The 17,205-nt window shown below is 41.6% G+C and overlaps 1 protein-coding gene across 1 annotated transcript in view; it reads right to left on the reverse strand.

The window, feature by feature from the left end:
* The window catches only part of SLAIN2 (SLAIN motif family, member 2), a 120,875-nt gene extending 104,249 nt beyond the window's left edge, over nt 1–16,626 (reverse strand). Inside the window, exon 1 of the mRNA XM_006872671.1 lies at nt 15,851–16,626. Within this exon, the coding sequence (XP_006872733.1) occupies nt 15,851–16,239 (389 nt within the window). The 5' untranslated portion in view covers nt 16,240–16,626. The remainder of the gene's footprint in view (nt 1–15,850) is intronic.
* Nucleotides 16,627–17,205: the final 579 nt, after the last annotated feature.

Here is a 17,205-nt window from a genome sequence, read left to right on the forward strand (position 1 = left end):
GTAACCACTACGCTACCAGAGCTCCTTAGAGAGATGCAAATCAAAACAACAATGAGATAGATACCACCTCACACCAGCAATAATAGCAAAGATCAAAAAAATAGAGTACAATAAATGCTGGCAAGGATGCGGAGAGATTGGGACACTCCTGCATTGCTGGTGGGATTGCAAAATGGTCCAACATCTCTGGAAAGCAGTATGGCGCTTCCTCAGAAGGCTGGAAATAGAAATACCTTATGATGGAGCAATTCCTCTACTTGGTATTTACCCACAAGAAGTATGAGCCATAAGACAAGTAGATATATGCACACCAATGTTCACAGCAGCACTATTTACAATAGCAAAAAGATGCAGGCAGCTAAAGTGCCCATCAACTGAAGAATGGATAAACTGTGGTACATACACACAATGGAATATTATGTTACCTTGAAAAATAACAAGGAAGCTGCAAGCTATCACCTAACAGTTAGGATGAAACTTGAGGACATATGTTGAGTGAAATCTGTCAGTCACAAAAGGAGAAATACTGCATAGGACCACTACTGTAAAAGACTAAGAAAAAGAACCAATACTAAAGCGGGGGCTTTGCTGGTTCCCGGAATAGGAGGGTGTGGGGTGAGGGGAGGGAGGGGAAGGTAGAGCACAGGGTAGGTAACAGACACAGGATAGTTTGGGTACTGGGGAGGGGAATGGAAGAACAAGGCCGATAGGAAAACAATTAGACAGGTTTGCATGGGCTAAGTGGGACAGAGGTAAATAAGGATGTATACACAACCTTGGAACAACAGGACTCTGGGAAACAGGGATTGTTACATGGTTAGAATGGGTAAAAGGGGGGAAATAATGTTAAGATGCTTGGCTGTCTTTTGGGAAAAAAAGCAAATTGATAAGGCAACTAGTAATATCCTTAGGATCAACTGTTTAAACCAAGACATAGTCCCGGGAGGCAGCGCTTTGATCTGTGCTTTAGGGAGTAGAATTGGCAGCCTCTCTGAAGCATGAATTGGGATGCAAAAATTAGTGAAAGAGAAATGAAAGGGTCTTCACCTGTGAGCACTAGCTAGATTTTCAGTTTCTTGTAAGCCCCTCCCTGCAACACTTTTCATACACTTTTTTTTTTTTTTTAAGGAAAAATCACAGAATAGCCCTCTAAAAACAGAATAGCCCTCTAAAAATCATTTCATGTTGTTTTCTCCTTTTACACCTGATATCCCTAAAACAGCTGGATTATGGAATGGTAACTTAACTATAAAACATTTACTGCTTATCTTGATTTTTTAAAAAATAGAGATCATAGAACAAATGTAACCTTTTGTAGTCATAACTGACCCTAAAATAAAGGTTATTTAACCTCTTTAAAAAAATAAAAAGCAAGCATGGCCAAGGGAGAAGGGCACAAGTGGGGTGCGGGACCCTATCCATAGAAGCAGTAATGCCAAAGATGGAGGCAGAGAGCAGCTGAGGACTGATGACTCCAGACTCATGGAAAGAGAGGGACTGGGTACTGATGGCCAAGAGTCAAGCTTACAGAATGTGCTCTTTGGTTGTTTAAATTATTATATATTCCTAAGTGTTTCTGTGTACACCCCTCCAACCAAAAAAAAGCGAGGGAGGGGATGGAAGCAGATACTGTTGAATGATGATGCACGGAGGAGATTGTAATCACTGCTATGACATGATGGTGTAATGCTGATGTTCTCCCATGTAAACTATCACTCAATTCACAATAAAAACAAAACAAAAAACATTATGTAACACAGTCTGTATGAACAGATATGCAGTTTGAAACACCCACAAACAGTGCAACAGAATAAAAGAATAAATAATCTGAAGCTTTTATGCTCACATGTGAATTCCTTTTCAATTAATACAATTCACAGTAGGGAATAAGGATACAATCTTTGGAGACTTCCATAGATAAGGCAGTCAGTACCTAATCCTCTCAACAAAGACTACTAAGATTACTTTAAATAGTAAATAATGCTTCATATACATATGGATTACATGAGTCCTTGGGTGGGGCTATAGGATAAGCACTAGAATGCTAACCAACAGGTTGGTGATTCAAACCCACCATCCACTCTTTGGAAACTCTATACAACAATTCATTCTGTAAAATGAGGGCATTGCCATTCATGAATTCTAATAAGAACCATTACTTTGAGACTCAAGACTGTTTCTTTTCTAAAGTAAATGTATGCCCATTTTAGGTAAATTTAATAAAAGTGAGAATTTACTGAAAAATTTTTTTTTTACAAAAATTGGGGGGTGCGTATGATTACAAGAACATTTAACTATAGTTACAAGTACATTTATAAGCTAATACATAACTGAAACTAAATTTAACTAAAATTGTTAATTTGTAAACATAAAAACAAGAATGATCTTATGGGACTTGATTACAGGCCAACCAGTCAATATATAAATAATAGTGATCCAGAATCACCTTAACTTATTTAGGTATCTGCTGAAATCATCCTGCACAAAGTTTTCTGTTGACTGCCATTAAGTTGATACCAACTCACAGTGACCCCATGTGTACAAAGTAGAAGTACACTCCCTACAGTATTTATGGCTGTGACCTTTCAAAAGCAGGCCTGTCTTCTGAGCCATCACTAAATGGGTTTGAACTGCCAGTCTTTCAGCTAGTTGTTATTGTTGTTATTATGTGCTGTGGAGTCGGTTCCAACTCATAGCAACCCTGTACAGGGTTTCCAAGGCTGTACATCTTTATGGGAGCAGAAAGCCTCATCTTTCTCCCGCGGAACAGCTGGTAGTTTCGAACTGCTGACCCTGAGGTTAGCAGCCCGATTCATAACCACTACGCTACCAGAGCTCCTTTTTCGACTAATGGTAGTTATGTGCCGTGGAGTCGGTTCCGACTCATAGCAACCCTGTACAGGGTTTCTGGGGCTGTAAATCTTTACAGGAGCAGAAAGCCTCATCTTTCTCCCGTGGAAAAGCTGGTAGTTTCAAACTGCTGACCTTGTGGTTTGCAGCCCGACTCATAACCACTATGCTACCAGAGCTCCTTCTTCAGCTAATAATCACATGTTTAACCACATGTGCCAGCAAGAGGTCTTCAAAACGTTTGTGGAAAAATTCCATTAATCTTTTCATTCCATTTTTCCACAAACTTTTTGAAGTCCTCTCTTATGACCTTAGAAATTCTTTTCTTCATTTTATTTATTTATTTTTGCAATCATTATCTCATTTAATCCACAAAGGAATTCTAGAAGCTATGGTGTTTCCATCCCCATTTTTTAAAGAAGGAAACAGGATTACAATGGTTCAGATTCTGCCATTACACAGCTTGCCAGACAGGAAGCCTACACGTGGGAAATCTTGGGTTCCCTTTCACTTCTACAACTTTTACCATTGAAAATGTAAAGTTGGATTTTTATTCAGAACACAAAAAATATCTGATAGTTATCAATAATATCTCCAAGTCATCTGCAAGTCATGGTTCTCCTGCCTGCGATGTTGTATTTTTTTTCTTTTTAACATTTTAATATATAAAACAAAAACTGTCATTTTAACCAATTCAGTGTCGATTCCCATTCACCATCACCAGTATCCACTTGCGAATGTTTTTCATCACCTCAAACTGAAACAGAATCCTGCTGTGGCACTGTAGGATAAGCACTGGACTGCTAACTGCAAGGTCAGAAATTCAAACCTACTAGCTGCTCCTCAGAAACTGTAGAGTCGCTATGAGTCAGAACTGACGTGACTGCACTTAACAACAACAAACCAAAACAGCACCACTTAAGCAGTAACTCCCACCCCTATTCCCTTTGTTGTTAAGTGCCTCTAGTGGGTTCCAACTCATGGCAATCCTATATAAGGTCTCAAAGGAGTGACTGGTGAGTTTGAACTGACAACCTTGTAACTCAAACCAACCTTGCAGACCAGCGCATTATCCCGCAGCATCACACTGGTAACCACTAACAAACATTTGTCTATTCTAGACATGAAGTCTTGGTATGGCACTGTAGGACAAGCACAGTGCTGCTAACCATAAGGCTGGCAGTTCAATCCCATCAGCTACTCCTTGAAAGCCCTCTACAGGGTCACTATGAGTTGAAACTGGCTCAAGAGTACTTACAACAACAACAACATTCTAGACATTTCATATAAGTAAAATTATACATTAGTCCATTTTTTTCCAGTTTGACTCAGCACAAAGTTTTCAAGATTCATCCATGTCATAACAAGTACCAGAACTTTCCTTTTCTTTATGGTTGAATAATATTCCCACCGAAGAAATTCCTGATTTACTTCAAGAATGTAATTCCTAAAAAGGCTGAGGGAGAAATGAGAAGGACTGCACCATTACACCACACCAAAATGGCTGAGGATCTGAAGTAATGGAAATATTGTAAGCGGCCATTTCACCTCAGAGTTCAAAGCTGAACATAAAATCCCAAACACAGATGTGCATACCAATTTAAAAATAATAGTCTGTAACTATTCAGGGCACATGTGATGATATTAGAGAATTCTAATTTTAATTGAAGGGTATGTAAAACTGGTATTGTGGTGCTTGTTTGTTTTGTTTGTTAAGTGCTGTTGAGTCGGTTCAGACTTATAGCAACCCTGTATAGCGGCGTGTCTGAGCAGCTGGTGAGTTTGAACCGCTGGCCTTGCAGTTTACCCGACCTTGAGGTCGAGTGCTTATCGTATGGCGCCACACCAGTGTGGTATAGTGAATTATCTAATGTCTCTTCTAGACGTTGTCTATAACTCCCACCAAACAATGTTTCTGCCCTGCTGTGTCTGGGTAAGAGACAGTGGGAGAAGATACTAATAGGATGATGACAAGATTCAGCTGTGGATATTAGCAGAGTTAACTGTAATGATAAAAACCTGATAGCCTGGGGATACAATGAACCAGCTCAAAGCAGGAGTGGGGGGATCTCACTACCATCAAGAAGGTGCAGGAGCGGAGCACATTTCTTTGGACCCCAAGATCCCTGCACACTGAACCTTCTCAACCCAGGATAGAAGTTGCTTCAAAATAGTATGAAAGTTTGAACAGTAAAATGAAACTGGAATGGAATGAGTAAGTGATTCACAGCAACCCTGTAATCTCTATGGAAGCACACTGCCATGTCTTCCTCCTGAGGAGTGGCTGGTGAGTTCATACTGCCAACCTTCCAAGAAGCAGCTGAGTGCTTTCAACAGGGTCTTCATCTGACATTAGCCCACTGCTGTCGAATAGATAGAACCCTACATAGGACAGTAAGCAGCCCAATGCCTAACCCACAATGCCACCAGGGATCCTTTCATTAGCATTGTTGTTAAGTGCTTATCCTACAGCACCACACCAGGACTCCTCATTAGCCCATGTTGTTATTAAGTGGCGTGGAATAGATTTCCAAGTAGCAGGAGAGGCTGGAGCTGGGGCAATTAAGTTGCTGACCCTGTGGTTCAAACCGATTCTTGTGGTCCAGCACTATACCCCACAGCTTCATGCCAAGACTTCCATTAGTCAGTGTTGTGTTAATTGCTCTCAAGTCAGAACTGATTCACAGCGACCCTGTATAGGGTTTCAGAGGAGTGGCTGGTGTGTTCAGATCACCAACCTTGCAGTTCAAACTGACCTTGTAGTCGAGTGCTTATCCTAAATGCCACACCAGGACTCAAACCAAAATGAGATACCATCACATCCTATTAGAATAGCAATGATCACAAAAAGGGCAAGCCACCGCTATTGGCTAGGTTGTGGAAAAGCCGTAATCCTCTTCCCATTGCTGTGGTAACATAAAATGTTGCAGCCACTATGGAAAACTGTTTGTGGTTCCTCAACCAGTTAAACATAGAATTAACATGATGGTGGTGGTTGTGTGCTGTGGAGTCAGTTCTGACTCACAGAAACCCTGCATAGGGTTTCCAAGGCTGTATGTCTTTATAGGAACAGAAAGCCTCATCTTTCTCCTGCAGAATGGCTGGTAGTTTTGAACTGCTGAACTTCAGGTTAGCAGCCCAACTCATAACGGCTATGATCCAGCAATCCCAGTCCTAGGTATATAGACACACCCATAAGAAGTGAAGATATGAATGCCAACAGATGTCTTTACATCAATGTTCACGGCAGCACTTTTCATAATAGCAGAAGTTGGAAGCCAATGAAATGTCCATTAAAGATGAATGGGTAAACAAAATGTGATATATACATACAATGTAATATTACTCTATCATAAAGAGAAATTAACTCCTGAAGCATTGTGCATGATCACACATATGAAATAAGCAAATATATAGAAAAAGATTTTTAACAGGGCTGGGAGGGAGGTGGAAAACAGGAGTTTTTGCTTAAGGGACATTGAGTTTATGCTAATGGTGGTAAAATAATTTGGAAAAAGATAGTGATAATAGTTGTACAACATGAAGAATATAATCACTGTCACTAAATTATATGAGAGAGCAACAAAAAAGCTTCTAGAAAAACGGAATTAAAAGGTAATGGAATTTTTTCACAAACAAAAGAAGTACAAGATTTGCAGAATAAGCTATAAACTGCTAACTGTAAGATTAGCGATTTAAACTCGCCAGCCACTTCTCAGAAACCCTATACAGGGTTGCTATGAGTCAGAACTGACTCTACTGCACTTAACAACAACAAACAGATTCAAAACTGTTAAGTTAGAAATACTACGCAAATTGATTCTACAGATCACAATCCCTTACAGCAAAAATCACAGCTAGGGAATATTTTTGCCGAAAATGACTCAATGCTCCTAAAATTCGTATGAAAACGCAAGAAACTCAAAACAGTCAAAACAGTCTTGAAAAGGAAACCTAGAGTAATCAAGGCTGTGTAGTATGTCATCTTGTTGTGTGCCACTGAGTCGATTTTCAATACATACATGAGGGGACTTTTCATGGGAAAATGGAATGATAAGATCATGGAAATTTTCTCACAAACTTTTTGAAGCCCCCTCATAGACACCCAAAAAGAATAATTGCCTCATACACAGGTCTTCCTGTTATAAGGACAGATATATATAGACCAATGGAATAGAATTGTGAGTCCCTAAATAGACCCAGCATAATGGTTATGAATCGGGCTGCAAACCACAAAGTCAGTTCAAAACTACCAGCTGTTCCATGGCAGAAAGATGAGGCTTTCTGTTCCCGTAAAGATTTACACCCTCAGAAACCCTGTACAGGGTCGCTGTAAGTCGGAACCAACTCCACGGCACATAACAACAACAAATAGACCCATACACTTAAGGTCATCTGGTTTTTGTCAAGTGTGACAAGACACTTTCCCACTTTCAGTAGGGAAAGAAATCTCTTTTCAACAAATGGTGCTGGCACAACTGGATATCTATCCACACGCAAAAAGAATGAAGTTGGATACCTTATTCTACATAATATAAGACAAGAACTCAAAACAGATCAAAGACCTAAAAATAGTTAAAATTATAAAACTCTTTGAAGAATCCGAGAAGCTGATTATATGAAGAACGTAGTATCAGGACTGGAGGAAGACTCATGAACAACCTGCGATATAAAGATGACACAACCTTGCTTGTTGCAAAGAGGACTTAAAATACTTACTGATGAAGATCAAAAACTAAAGTCATCAGTATTGACTGCACCTCAGTGTAAAAAAAAACAAAACTCCTCACAACTACACCAATAAATAACATAATGATAAACTGAAAAAAGATTGCAATTTTCAAAGACTTAATTTCATTTGGATCCACAATCAACACTAGAGGAAGGAGCAGTCAAGAAATCAAATAATATATTGCATTAGGCAAATCTTCTGCACAAGAGCTCTTCAGAGAACAAAGATGTCAATGTGAGGGTTAAGGTGTGCATGACCCAAGCTATGGTGTTTTCAATCGCCTCGAGCTCTGGTAGCGTAGTGGTTACGTATCAGGCTGCTAACCTCAGAGTAAGCAGTTTGAAACTACCAGCTGTTCTGCCAGAGATCGATGAGGCTTTCTGCTCCCGTAAAGATTTACAGTCTCGGAAACCCTGTACAGGGTCGCTATAAGTCGGAACCGACTCCAAGGCACATAACCACCAGCACCACCAGTACCATATGCATGTGAAGGTTCGACAGTGAATAAGGAAGACTGTAAAAGAATTGATGCATTTGCGTTATGGCATTAGAGAAGAATACTGAAAGTACCACGGACTATCAGAACAAACAAATCTATGTTGGACGTAGTACTACCAGAATGCTCCTTAGAAGCAAGGAAGGCTAGACTTTGTCTCTCATACTTTGGACATGTTGTCAGGAGGGACCAGTCCCTCCTGGAGATGGACATCATGCTTGGTAAAGTGGAGGGTCAGCGAAAAAGAGGAAGACCCCCAATGAGATGGATTGGCACACAACAGCAATGGACTCAAGTGTAGCAATGATTATGAGGATGGCGCAGGACTGGGCAGTGTTTTGTTCTGTTGTAAAATGCATGACTATGAGTCTGAATGAACTTGACGGCACCTAACACACACAATTGGGAGAAAAGATAATAAGTAAATTTGCATAACTCTGGATTAAGTAATGGTTTCTCACCCATGACAACAAAAACACAAGCAACAAAAGCATAAACAGATTGGGTTTCATCCAAATTTAAAACTTTGTACTTCAAAGGACAAGGAGCTCTGGTAGCGCAGTGGTTACGACTCGGGCTGTGAACCGCAAGGTCAGCAGTTTGAAACTACCAGCTGCTCCGCGGGAGAAAGATGAGGCTTTCTACTCCCGTAAAGATTTACACCCTCGGAAACCCTGGACAGGGTCGCTATGAGTCGGTTCCGACTCCACGGCACATAACAACAACAACAACAACAACTTCAAAGGGCACCACCAAGAAAGTGAAAAAGATAACCCAGAGAAGGGAGCAAAATATTTATAAATCACATATCTGATGAAGAACTAACTAGTACCCTGAAAATATAAAGAACTCTTACTAAATAATAATGTAAATAGACAATTAGTCCAATTGATAATGGGCAAATTATTTGAATAGACATTTCTCCAAAGAAGATATAAAAATGACCAGTGAGCACATGAAAAGATGCTCCATCTCATTAGGCATTACCCCACTACCATTGAACCAATTCCAACTCAGAGCAACCCTACGTAGAATTTCCGAGACTAAAACTTTATAGCAGACAGCCTCACTGTTCTCCCAAGGAGGAGTTGGTGGGTTTGAACTATCAACTTTGTAGTTAGCAGCCCAACCCCTAACTCACAGTATCACTAGGGCTCCATTCGTTAGCTATTTGGGAAATGCAAATCAAAGCCATAATACTACTTTAGATTCATTTGGATGGCAATAGCCAAGAATACACTCAATAACAAGTAAAAATTGCCATTAATTTGATTTGATTTATACATTGTGGGTGAATTCTCTGGCTTTTACTTTTCTAACTTTCTATTGGCAAGGATGAAGAAACTGGAACCTTATGCTGGTGGGAATGTTAAATGGTACTGCAATTTTGATAAACAGTATAGTAGTTTCTCAAGAAGTCAACCTAGCAATTCCACTAAGTACATAGCCAAGAGAATTGACAACAGGCTGGCACAGAAACTTAAAATAAATGTTCAAAGAGCATTATTGATAATAGCCCAAAAGTAGAAACAACCCAAATGAAGAATGGGTAAGCAAATGATGTATAGCCATACATTATAATTTTATTCAGACAAAAAAAGGAATAAAGAACTGATACATGCTGCAACATGAATAATCTTGAAAACATTATGCCAAGTGAATAAAGACAGATGGGAAAGGCCACAGAGGATTCTACTGATATGAAATAACTGGAATAGGCTATTTCACAGACAGAGAGTAGATCAGTGGAACTTGGGGGCAGGAGCACTGAGGAGGGACTACTAATGGGGTAGTGTGCCTTTTTCAGGTGATAAAAATATACTGAAATTATGGTAATAGTTACCCAATTCTATTAACTATTAAAATCTAAAGAATTGTACTGTAATGGGGTAAAGCTTCTAACATGTTAATTATTTCTCAATTAAAAAAAAAATTTTAATTCACCCTAAGAGGAATACAAAGAAATGACAGTCCTAAAAAAATCTGGAACAAAATATGCATAATACCAGATGACAGAAATAAGCAGAAATTCTCATTTCTTTTTTAGTTGATGTTGTTCTGCAAATAATTCAAATGCAGAGAGCAAAACAAACATCATTCAAAGAAAACAGAAATTCAAATGAGGCTAACTGACATACAGTAGCTGGAAATGGGTTCAGGTCTACCCTTCCCAAATAGAAATTTTTATCATAGTTCTTATCAATCTAAAATCTCATGGAAAACAAGGGCAGGGTTAAAATCCAGGATCAGGAGAAGTAAAATAATATACTAGTACCTAGAAATAGCCCAAAACCCAAGCCTTTCAAACCCTGCAGAGTACAGTTCTACTCTGACATCCATGGGGTTGCCATAAGCTGGAGACGTGACAGCAGCTGATTTAGAAATCCCAGACCAAACTCAACTCTTGTAAAATTCAAATTCTGATTAAACAGAAAGTTAGAAAAGGTACAAGTTGATTACTTAAAGCTAGAGCATTTACCATGTATAAGTCAAGTCAAATTTACAATATTTATTTTGATAGGTTTGCTTGACCACAGGTAAGAACATAGTGGGCATAGCACAGTGTAGCTCAATAACAGCAAGCATTCACAGACTCTTTCATCATAACTATATTATCAAAGTGTTCTCTCAGTCTTCTAGGAGTAGCTCGAATTAATAGCTATCAGACAACCCCATGTGTATTAATGGATTGATGTTAACCTGGAGGGAGTCTAGTCAAGTTGTACACTTCACATTCTTGACTGTAATTTAATACTTTTATCACAGCTTGAGTTACCTAATAGGCATGAATTACTATGAGGTATGAAGATGACCCCCTGCCACAAAAAATCAGACAGAATAATGTTCAATGCCTAAATTAAAACTTGTTGTTGTGTGCTGTTGAGTCGCTTCCAACTCACAGTGACAATGTAGAGGGTTTCTGAAAAGCATCTGGCGGGTTTGAACTGCTGACCTTGTGGTTCACAGTCCAGTGCTTATCCTACAATGCCATACCAGGAGTCCAAATCAAGACTTCTTGTTTTTGTTATGTACTGTGGCGTCGGTTCCGACTCTAGCAAAATGAAATTTAAAAGTCTAATACTTTATAAAAAAAAAAAAGCGACCCTGTATAGGGTTTCCAAGGAGCAGCTGATGAGCTTGAACCATCGACCTTGCAGTTGGAACAGTTTTGCAGTCTGGTGTATTAACCCACAGCACCACACTAGGACTCCGTCTTAATACTTTAGCTAAAAATAATTTAAGAAAAACAAGATTCGGGGGACTCAATTTAACAATGTATATATTAATGATACGGGTATATTAGTTGACAACAGTTGTTGGTGTTAAGTGCTGTAGAGTCAGCTCCAACTCATAACGGCCCTATATAGGGTTTCCAAGAAGCAGCTGGTGGATTTGAACCACCAATCTTGTGGTTAGCAGTCCAGTGCTTATTCTGTAACATCACACCAGGACCTCTTAGTAGACACTTAGTAGGTGGTGGTGATGGTTATGTGCTATAGAGTCGGATCTGACTCAGCAACTCCGCATAGGGTTTCCAAGACTGTAAATCTTGAAGGGAGCAGAGAAAACTTCATCTTTCTCCAATGAAACTGCTGGTAGTTTTGAACTGTTGACCATGAGATTAGCAGCCTAACTTGTAACCACTACATTATTAGAGCTCCTTAGCTGACACTACTAGTTCATATATATTAACAAACTAAAAATGTTTATTAAATATTTGGTTTAAAAAATAGCATTTAACTCAAGCAAGGTAAGTCCAGCATGGTCTGATCAAGTAGTTTCTAAAATACTGAATGCAGTTCTAGGTTCATATTTAATAACAATGAGCAACTGCAATTCTGTAAGAGAAAAATGACCACAAAGGTCAAAAGATCAAAGGCTTACATTACATACAGAATACTCAAAACAAACGGGATTATTAGCTATAAACAGATGACAGGAGAATGCTCAGAGTGTGTGAGAGGCCTTATGAGAGCAGTCTTCAAATATTTAAAGGGGCTACTCATGCAGAAAAGGGTTGTACTTGGAAAAAGCAAAACACAATGGTAACAGCACAGACTTTGGATTAATCAGAAAGACCTGGATTCACATCTAATGCGATCATTTACTGTGGTATTTGACACTTCCTTACCTATAAGATTACCTTACCTCTTTACCTCTTGTTGTTGTTGTAAAGTGTCGAGTTGGTTACAACCAATAGCAACCCTGTATAGGGTTTCCGAGGAGCAGCTCTTTACCTCTTAAAGAGATAATAAAAATTGAATGCAACTGAATGCAAAAATGTTTATAAGCTGCTTAGCATCGCCTGACATGCTATGATTCACAATAAATGTTAGTTTCTATCTCTAAACTTTTCTGTGTCGCTCCAGAACAGTATTTTCAAACTGAGACTTGCAACCCACTAATCATATCAGTTAGTGGGTTGTAACCAACATTTTTTCCCCTAATGAAACAGAACAGAAAACATCAGCATACATGTACTAAAAGTAACTATAGTTTTGTTTCAACTATACATGTGTGTAAGGAGCTCTGATAGCGTAGTGGTTATTAATCGGGCTGTGAACCTTAAGGTCAGCAGTTAGAAACTACCAGCGGCTCCAGGGGAGAAAGATGAGGCTTTCTGCTCCCGTAAAGATTTACAGCCTCGGAAACCCTGTACAGGGTCACTGAACCGACTCAATGGCACTAACAACAGCAACAGAGTTGGGGAACTTCCAGGTGGTTAGGTTGTATGAGGCCCTAGAAATCCTTTGGTCTGGCCCTGCCAAAGCCAGAGCCACCACAGTTCTAGTCATCACGTTATTGTTGGTAAGTACTGTTGAGTCAGTTCCAATTCATAAGGAGTGAGTTTATTAAATGACCAAATATAGCAGGCTAATTTTTGATGGCCCACAAATGTTGCTATAAATTTTGGCAGATTTAAAAAGGTACCATGAGTAGAAGATATACAAAAGAGTAGACATTAAATTTTCTAAAGGAAAAAAGTTTTGAACCTATGAACCTTCCTCCCCTTATTACTGCAGCAACCCATCCCCCTCCTAGAGTGGCGATGTAGGATAAGTTCAAACCCACCTTCCGTTCTTCAGGAGCAGGATGAGACTTTCTGCTCCCATAAAGACTTATAGCCTATATAGAAGCCCTATACAGGGTAACTATGAGTAAGAATTGACTTGATGAAAAGTTATTCTCCCTCCTATTTATGCCCAAATACATACTCCAAGGCAAATATGATACATAAAAATTCAACTCACACAAAACTTTTAAGAAAAATGATGTTGTGTGCTGTCTGGTTGGTTCCAACTTATAGCAACCCTGTATAAGGGTTTCTGAAGCAGCTAGTGAGTTTGAACTGCTGACCTTGTGGTTACCAGTCCAGTCCTTATCCTACAGAAGCACAACAGGGCTCAAAAAAAAAAGTATTGTTGTTGTTAAGTGCTGTCGAGTCAGTTCTGACCCATAGCGACCCTGTATATGGTTTCCGAGGAGCAGCTGGTGAGCTTGAACCACCGACCTTGCAGTTCAAATAGCTTTGCAGTCTGGCGGATTAACCCATAGCACCACACCAGGACTCCAGAAGAAAGTATAGGGCACCTCACCTATAATTCAAGATAGGAAGCTAGAATCAAAGTAGTAATCAGGAATCAAAAACAAAACAAACAAAAAACTTGTGATGGCTATCTAAGATGACTTGCTTTATCTGAACAAACTCTATGCTTAGAAACCATAGCAGCCAAAAACATCACCAGCTTCTCCTAGTGGAGTCAATGTGTTCTAATAATACCTAATCTAAAATGGGCTGATGAGTGCAGCAAATCCTCATTATTAAGAGCATCATTATCATCACTTGGAAAAGGCATGTGATAACATTTAGAGGATTCTGAGTTCTTTTTTAAAGTGTATGCACATCTAGGATTCCTTTGAAAGGACATGATTTCATATTAATATGAAAAAATGTCACTATCATTGTCAGTTCTAATAATATTTTGTGTCACTTGGCAAAAAAAGTTTGGTGTCACATATTCAAGGGTACCTCTGTCATTCAAATCATCTGAATTGGGAGTTATACAAACAACTCTATTCTCCTCTTGCATTTGTCAGAGTATAAAAATGCCCTTTTCTCTCTCTCCTACCCTCAGGATACGTTTGCCCCAACCACTGTGGATTAAGGAGTTGTGGTGCTGCAGTGGACATTGGGCTGCTAACCCAAAGTCAGCACCTGGAATCTACCAGCCATGAGATTTTCTGTTACTGTAAAGATTTACAGTTTCAGAAACTCTAATGAAACAAAACAGATTAGAAAGTATCAGTTCACCACATGTACTAAAAGTAACTATATTTTTGTGAAACTTTTGTTTCAATTATACTGTGTGTACTAAATTGTGATATAAAATGTATTTCTTACCATGGAGCTTGATCAAAAACAAAACAAAATGGGAAAGAAGTATGAAGTCACTAATGTAAGAAAGACACTGTTTGGTAAGTATGTTCTCTAGGATATTAGTTTCCTAGGAGCTCAACAAATAAATTTATGAAAAAGCACTACCACTTAGAGATTAAGAATCACCACCGCTGGATTATTGTTTTCCCACTTACCCTTAGTACTTTGAGTTGCTATCACTCTTTTGTCAATTCATTGTATGAGAGGTTTTCAAAAGTTTCATGGAAAAGTTCCACTATCTTGTAATTCCACTCTTCATGAACATATTTAAAGACCCTCTGTATGTGTACTAATTTAACGGAATAAAACTGAGTTTGGGACAAAACCATAACTACCTTACAGAAAGGGATCAATACTTAGACCCACCTCAGTGCTCCGCAAAGTTTGAGCCCTGCAATACCAAAGAGTCTATGAAGGATTTCATTGTCACGAAGTCAGAGGTTTTTATTTCAACGAAGAATAGAGATAAGTTAAAAATTAAAACTTTAAAAAGGGATAAATTAAGAGAAAGAAAATTTCCCATGGGTATCTTTATTTGACTGCAATAAAATATGGTGGAAAGGGTCTCCCATCGCCTAAATAGGGAAGTGGTATTACGGCGTGGGCTACAAGTTCATCAAAAGTGGCTTATGGTGATATAGCTTTGGTTTAGATTTTAAATCAGAACTCTTTTTCTCTGCTTCTAGGATAGCATGGATAGGAAAGATGGATGAGACAGTTAACTGTCACATCACCGCTCCGAAAAATTCCCAAAGCCAATTCTTGTTGAAGAAAGAAAGAAAAACTGCTAGGGCTCTTACTCCCTCCTTGCTCTTCACACAAAGCGGCACCTTCTTCTGCCCTCTTCACACAAAGCAAGCTTTACCCCACTGCCCGCGGGGGAGTGCTGATTCACACGGTCTCCCCATCTCCGCCAGAAATGTATCCACCTCACACTGGTCCACAGCATAGACCAACACAGCCGGCTCTGGGCTGTTTCTGCGCCTGGTAGGGCCTCAAGGCGACCCCTCCCTGACATCCCAAATTCCGAGGCCACCAGCAGAAAACGGGTCTTTCACACAAAGCACGAGCCCTTCTCCGGCTATGACAACCCACGGACCCCCAGCGGGCTCCAGTACCCCGAAAAATCCACAGCCCTTTCCCTTGCCCACGCCTCAAAGCCCCACCTTCAGCTGATCTTCCCGCAGCCAAAGCGCGACCCAGGGTCCCCGCCAGAGAGCGGAGCCCACCACACAAAGCGAGGCGTTCCAGCTGGAGCCCCTCGGAGGGCGCTCTCCGCCCCGGGCCCGTCCCCGCCCCGCCCCGCCTGATCAGCCCGGCGCCCCGCACTCACCAGCTCTCCTCCTCCTCCTCCCAGCCCGACAAGCGCTCCAGCTCCTCGGGCCGCAGCGGCTCCACTTCGTCCAGCAAGCCGCCCTCGCCCGCCGCCAGCAGGGAGGTGGCGTCCCGCAGCTCCTCGCTATACGTCCGCCTCGGGCCCGAGCCGGCCCCGCAGCCCGACTTGGCATTGAGGCCCAAGGGGAAGCCCCGAGGGGACGCCGTGCCGGAGGAGGGAGTAGACGCGCCGGCCCGAGCCGGGCTGCCGGGCCCTAGCGGGCCGGCGCTCTGCACGGCCCCCGAGCGGCTCCTCAGCTGTTCATTCTGCTTCTCCAGCTTCTTCACCAGCTCCTGCAGCTTCCGCACCTCCTGGTCCGCGTTCACGTTGGAGTTAACGTCCTCCATCCCCGCCACCCGCTCGGACTCAGCGACAGGGAGAGCGCCGGAGAAAAGAGGCGTCGCCGCCGCCACCGTCGCTCACTCTAACCGAGGCGCCGGCATATAGCAGGGCCAGGCCCCACCGCCAGGGTCCCCCCAGCTCGAGTTCCGAAGCGCCGCTGGCCCCAGCCGAGCCGCCTCATCTGCGCCGGCTCCCGGATTGGGGGAGGCGGCGCCAATATCCGGCCTCCGCCGCCATCTTCCCTCCGTCCCTCCGCCCCCTGCGGACCGGCCCCGTAGGTGACCTCAGAGCGTCGCGGATGGACGCCGCTGCGGGCGGGTGCTGAGAGAACCGAGCACCGAGCTTACGACTGGGCGGGGTCATAATGGTGGGGTGGGGCGCGTGTGGGGGCGTGGCTACTGCCGGAAAGGGCGTGGTGGGCGAGGGTGGGACAAGGCCCGCCCTCCAAGGTGATTCCGCCCCCTTAGTAGGGCCGGAGTGGAAAGAATGTGTGCGGACTTGACCGAGGGTGGGGCTGTAGACACGAATGAGGATTCAGCCCCGCCTGCTCCTCCCTAGTCTTGGAGGAGAGGCGTGTGTTCATTTCCAAACTGCGTCGTGTGGTACCCGCGGGCCAGTCCTGCTCCCACTCCTGGCCAGTTTTGCGTTGGACGCTGAGCCCGGTTGGATGGACAGTTCACTTTGTTCAGCAAATACCTATTCGATACCTACTTGAAACGGGATGGTCAGGGCTGTCACAAGCCTTAAAGACAATCTGTGACCCGTTTCTTCCTTTGAAAGTGAGAAAACCAAAAACCAAACGGTTAAGAGGCCTAATAAGATCAAATAATAACCATCCTTTGTTGAGTGTTTACAACAGGCCACTCTGCTAAGCACTTTATCGATGAGATAATGTCTCATCGATTGGAACATAGTTTTCCCGACTCAAAGTTTACTACACACTGGCATGGAATCCTTAGAAAATAGCTCTT

This window comes from Chrysochloris asiatica, unplaced genomic scaffold, assembly GCF_000296735.1.
Source record: "Chrysochloris asiatica unplaced genomic scaffold, ChrAsi1.0 scaffold00209, whole genome shotgun sequence".
Classification (NCBI taxonomy): Eukaryota; Metazoa; Chordata; class Mammalia; order Afrosoricida; family Chrysochloridae; genus Chrysochloris; species Chrysochloris asiatica.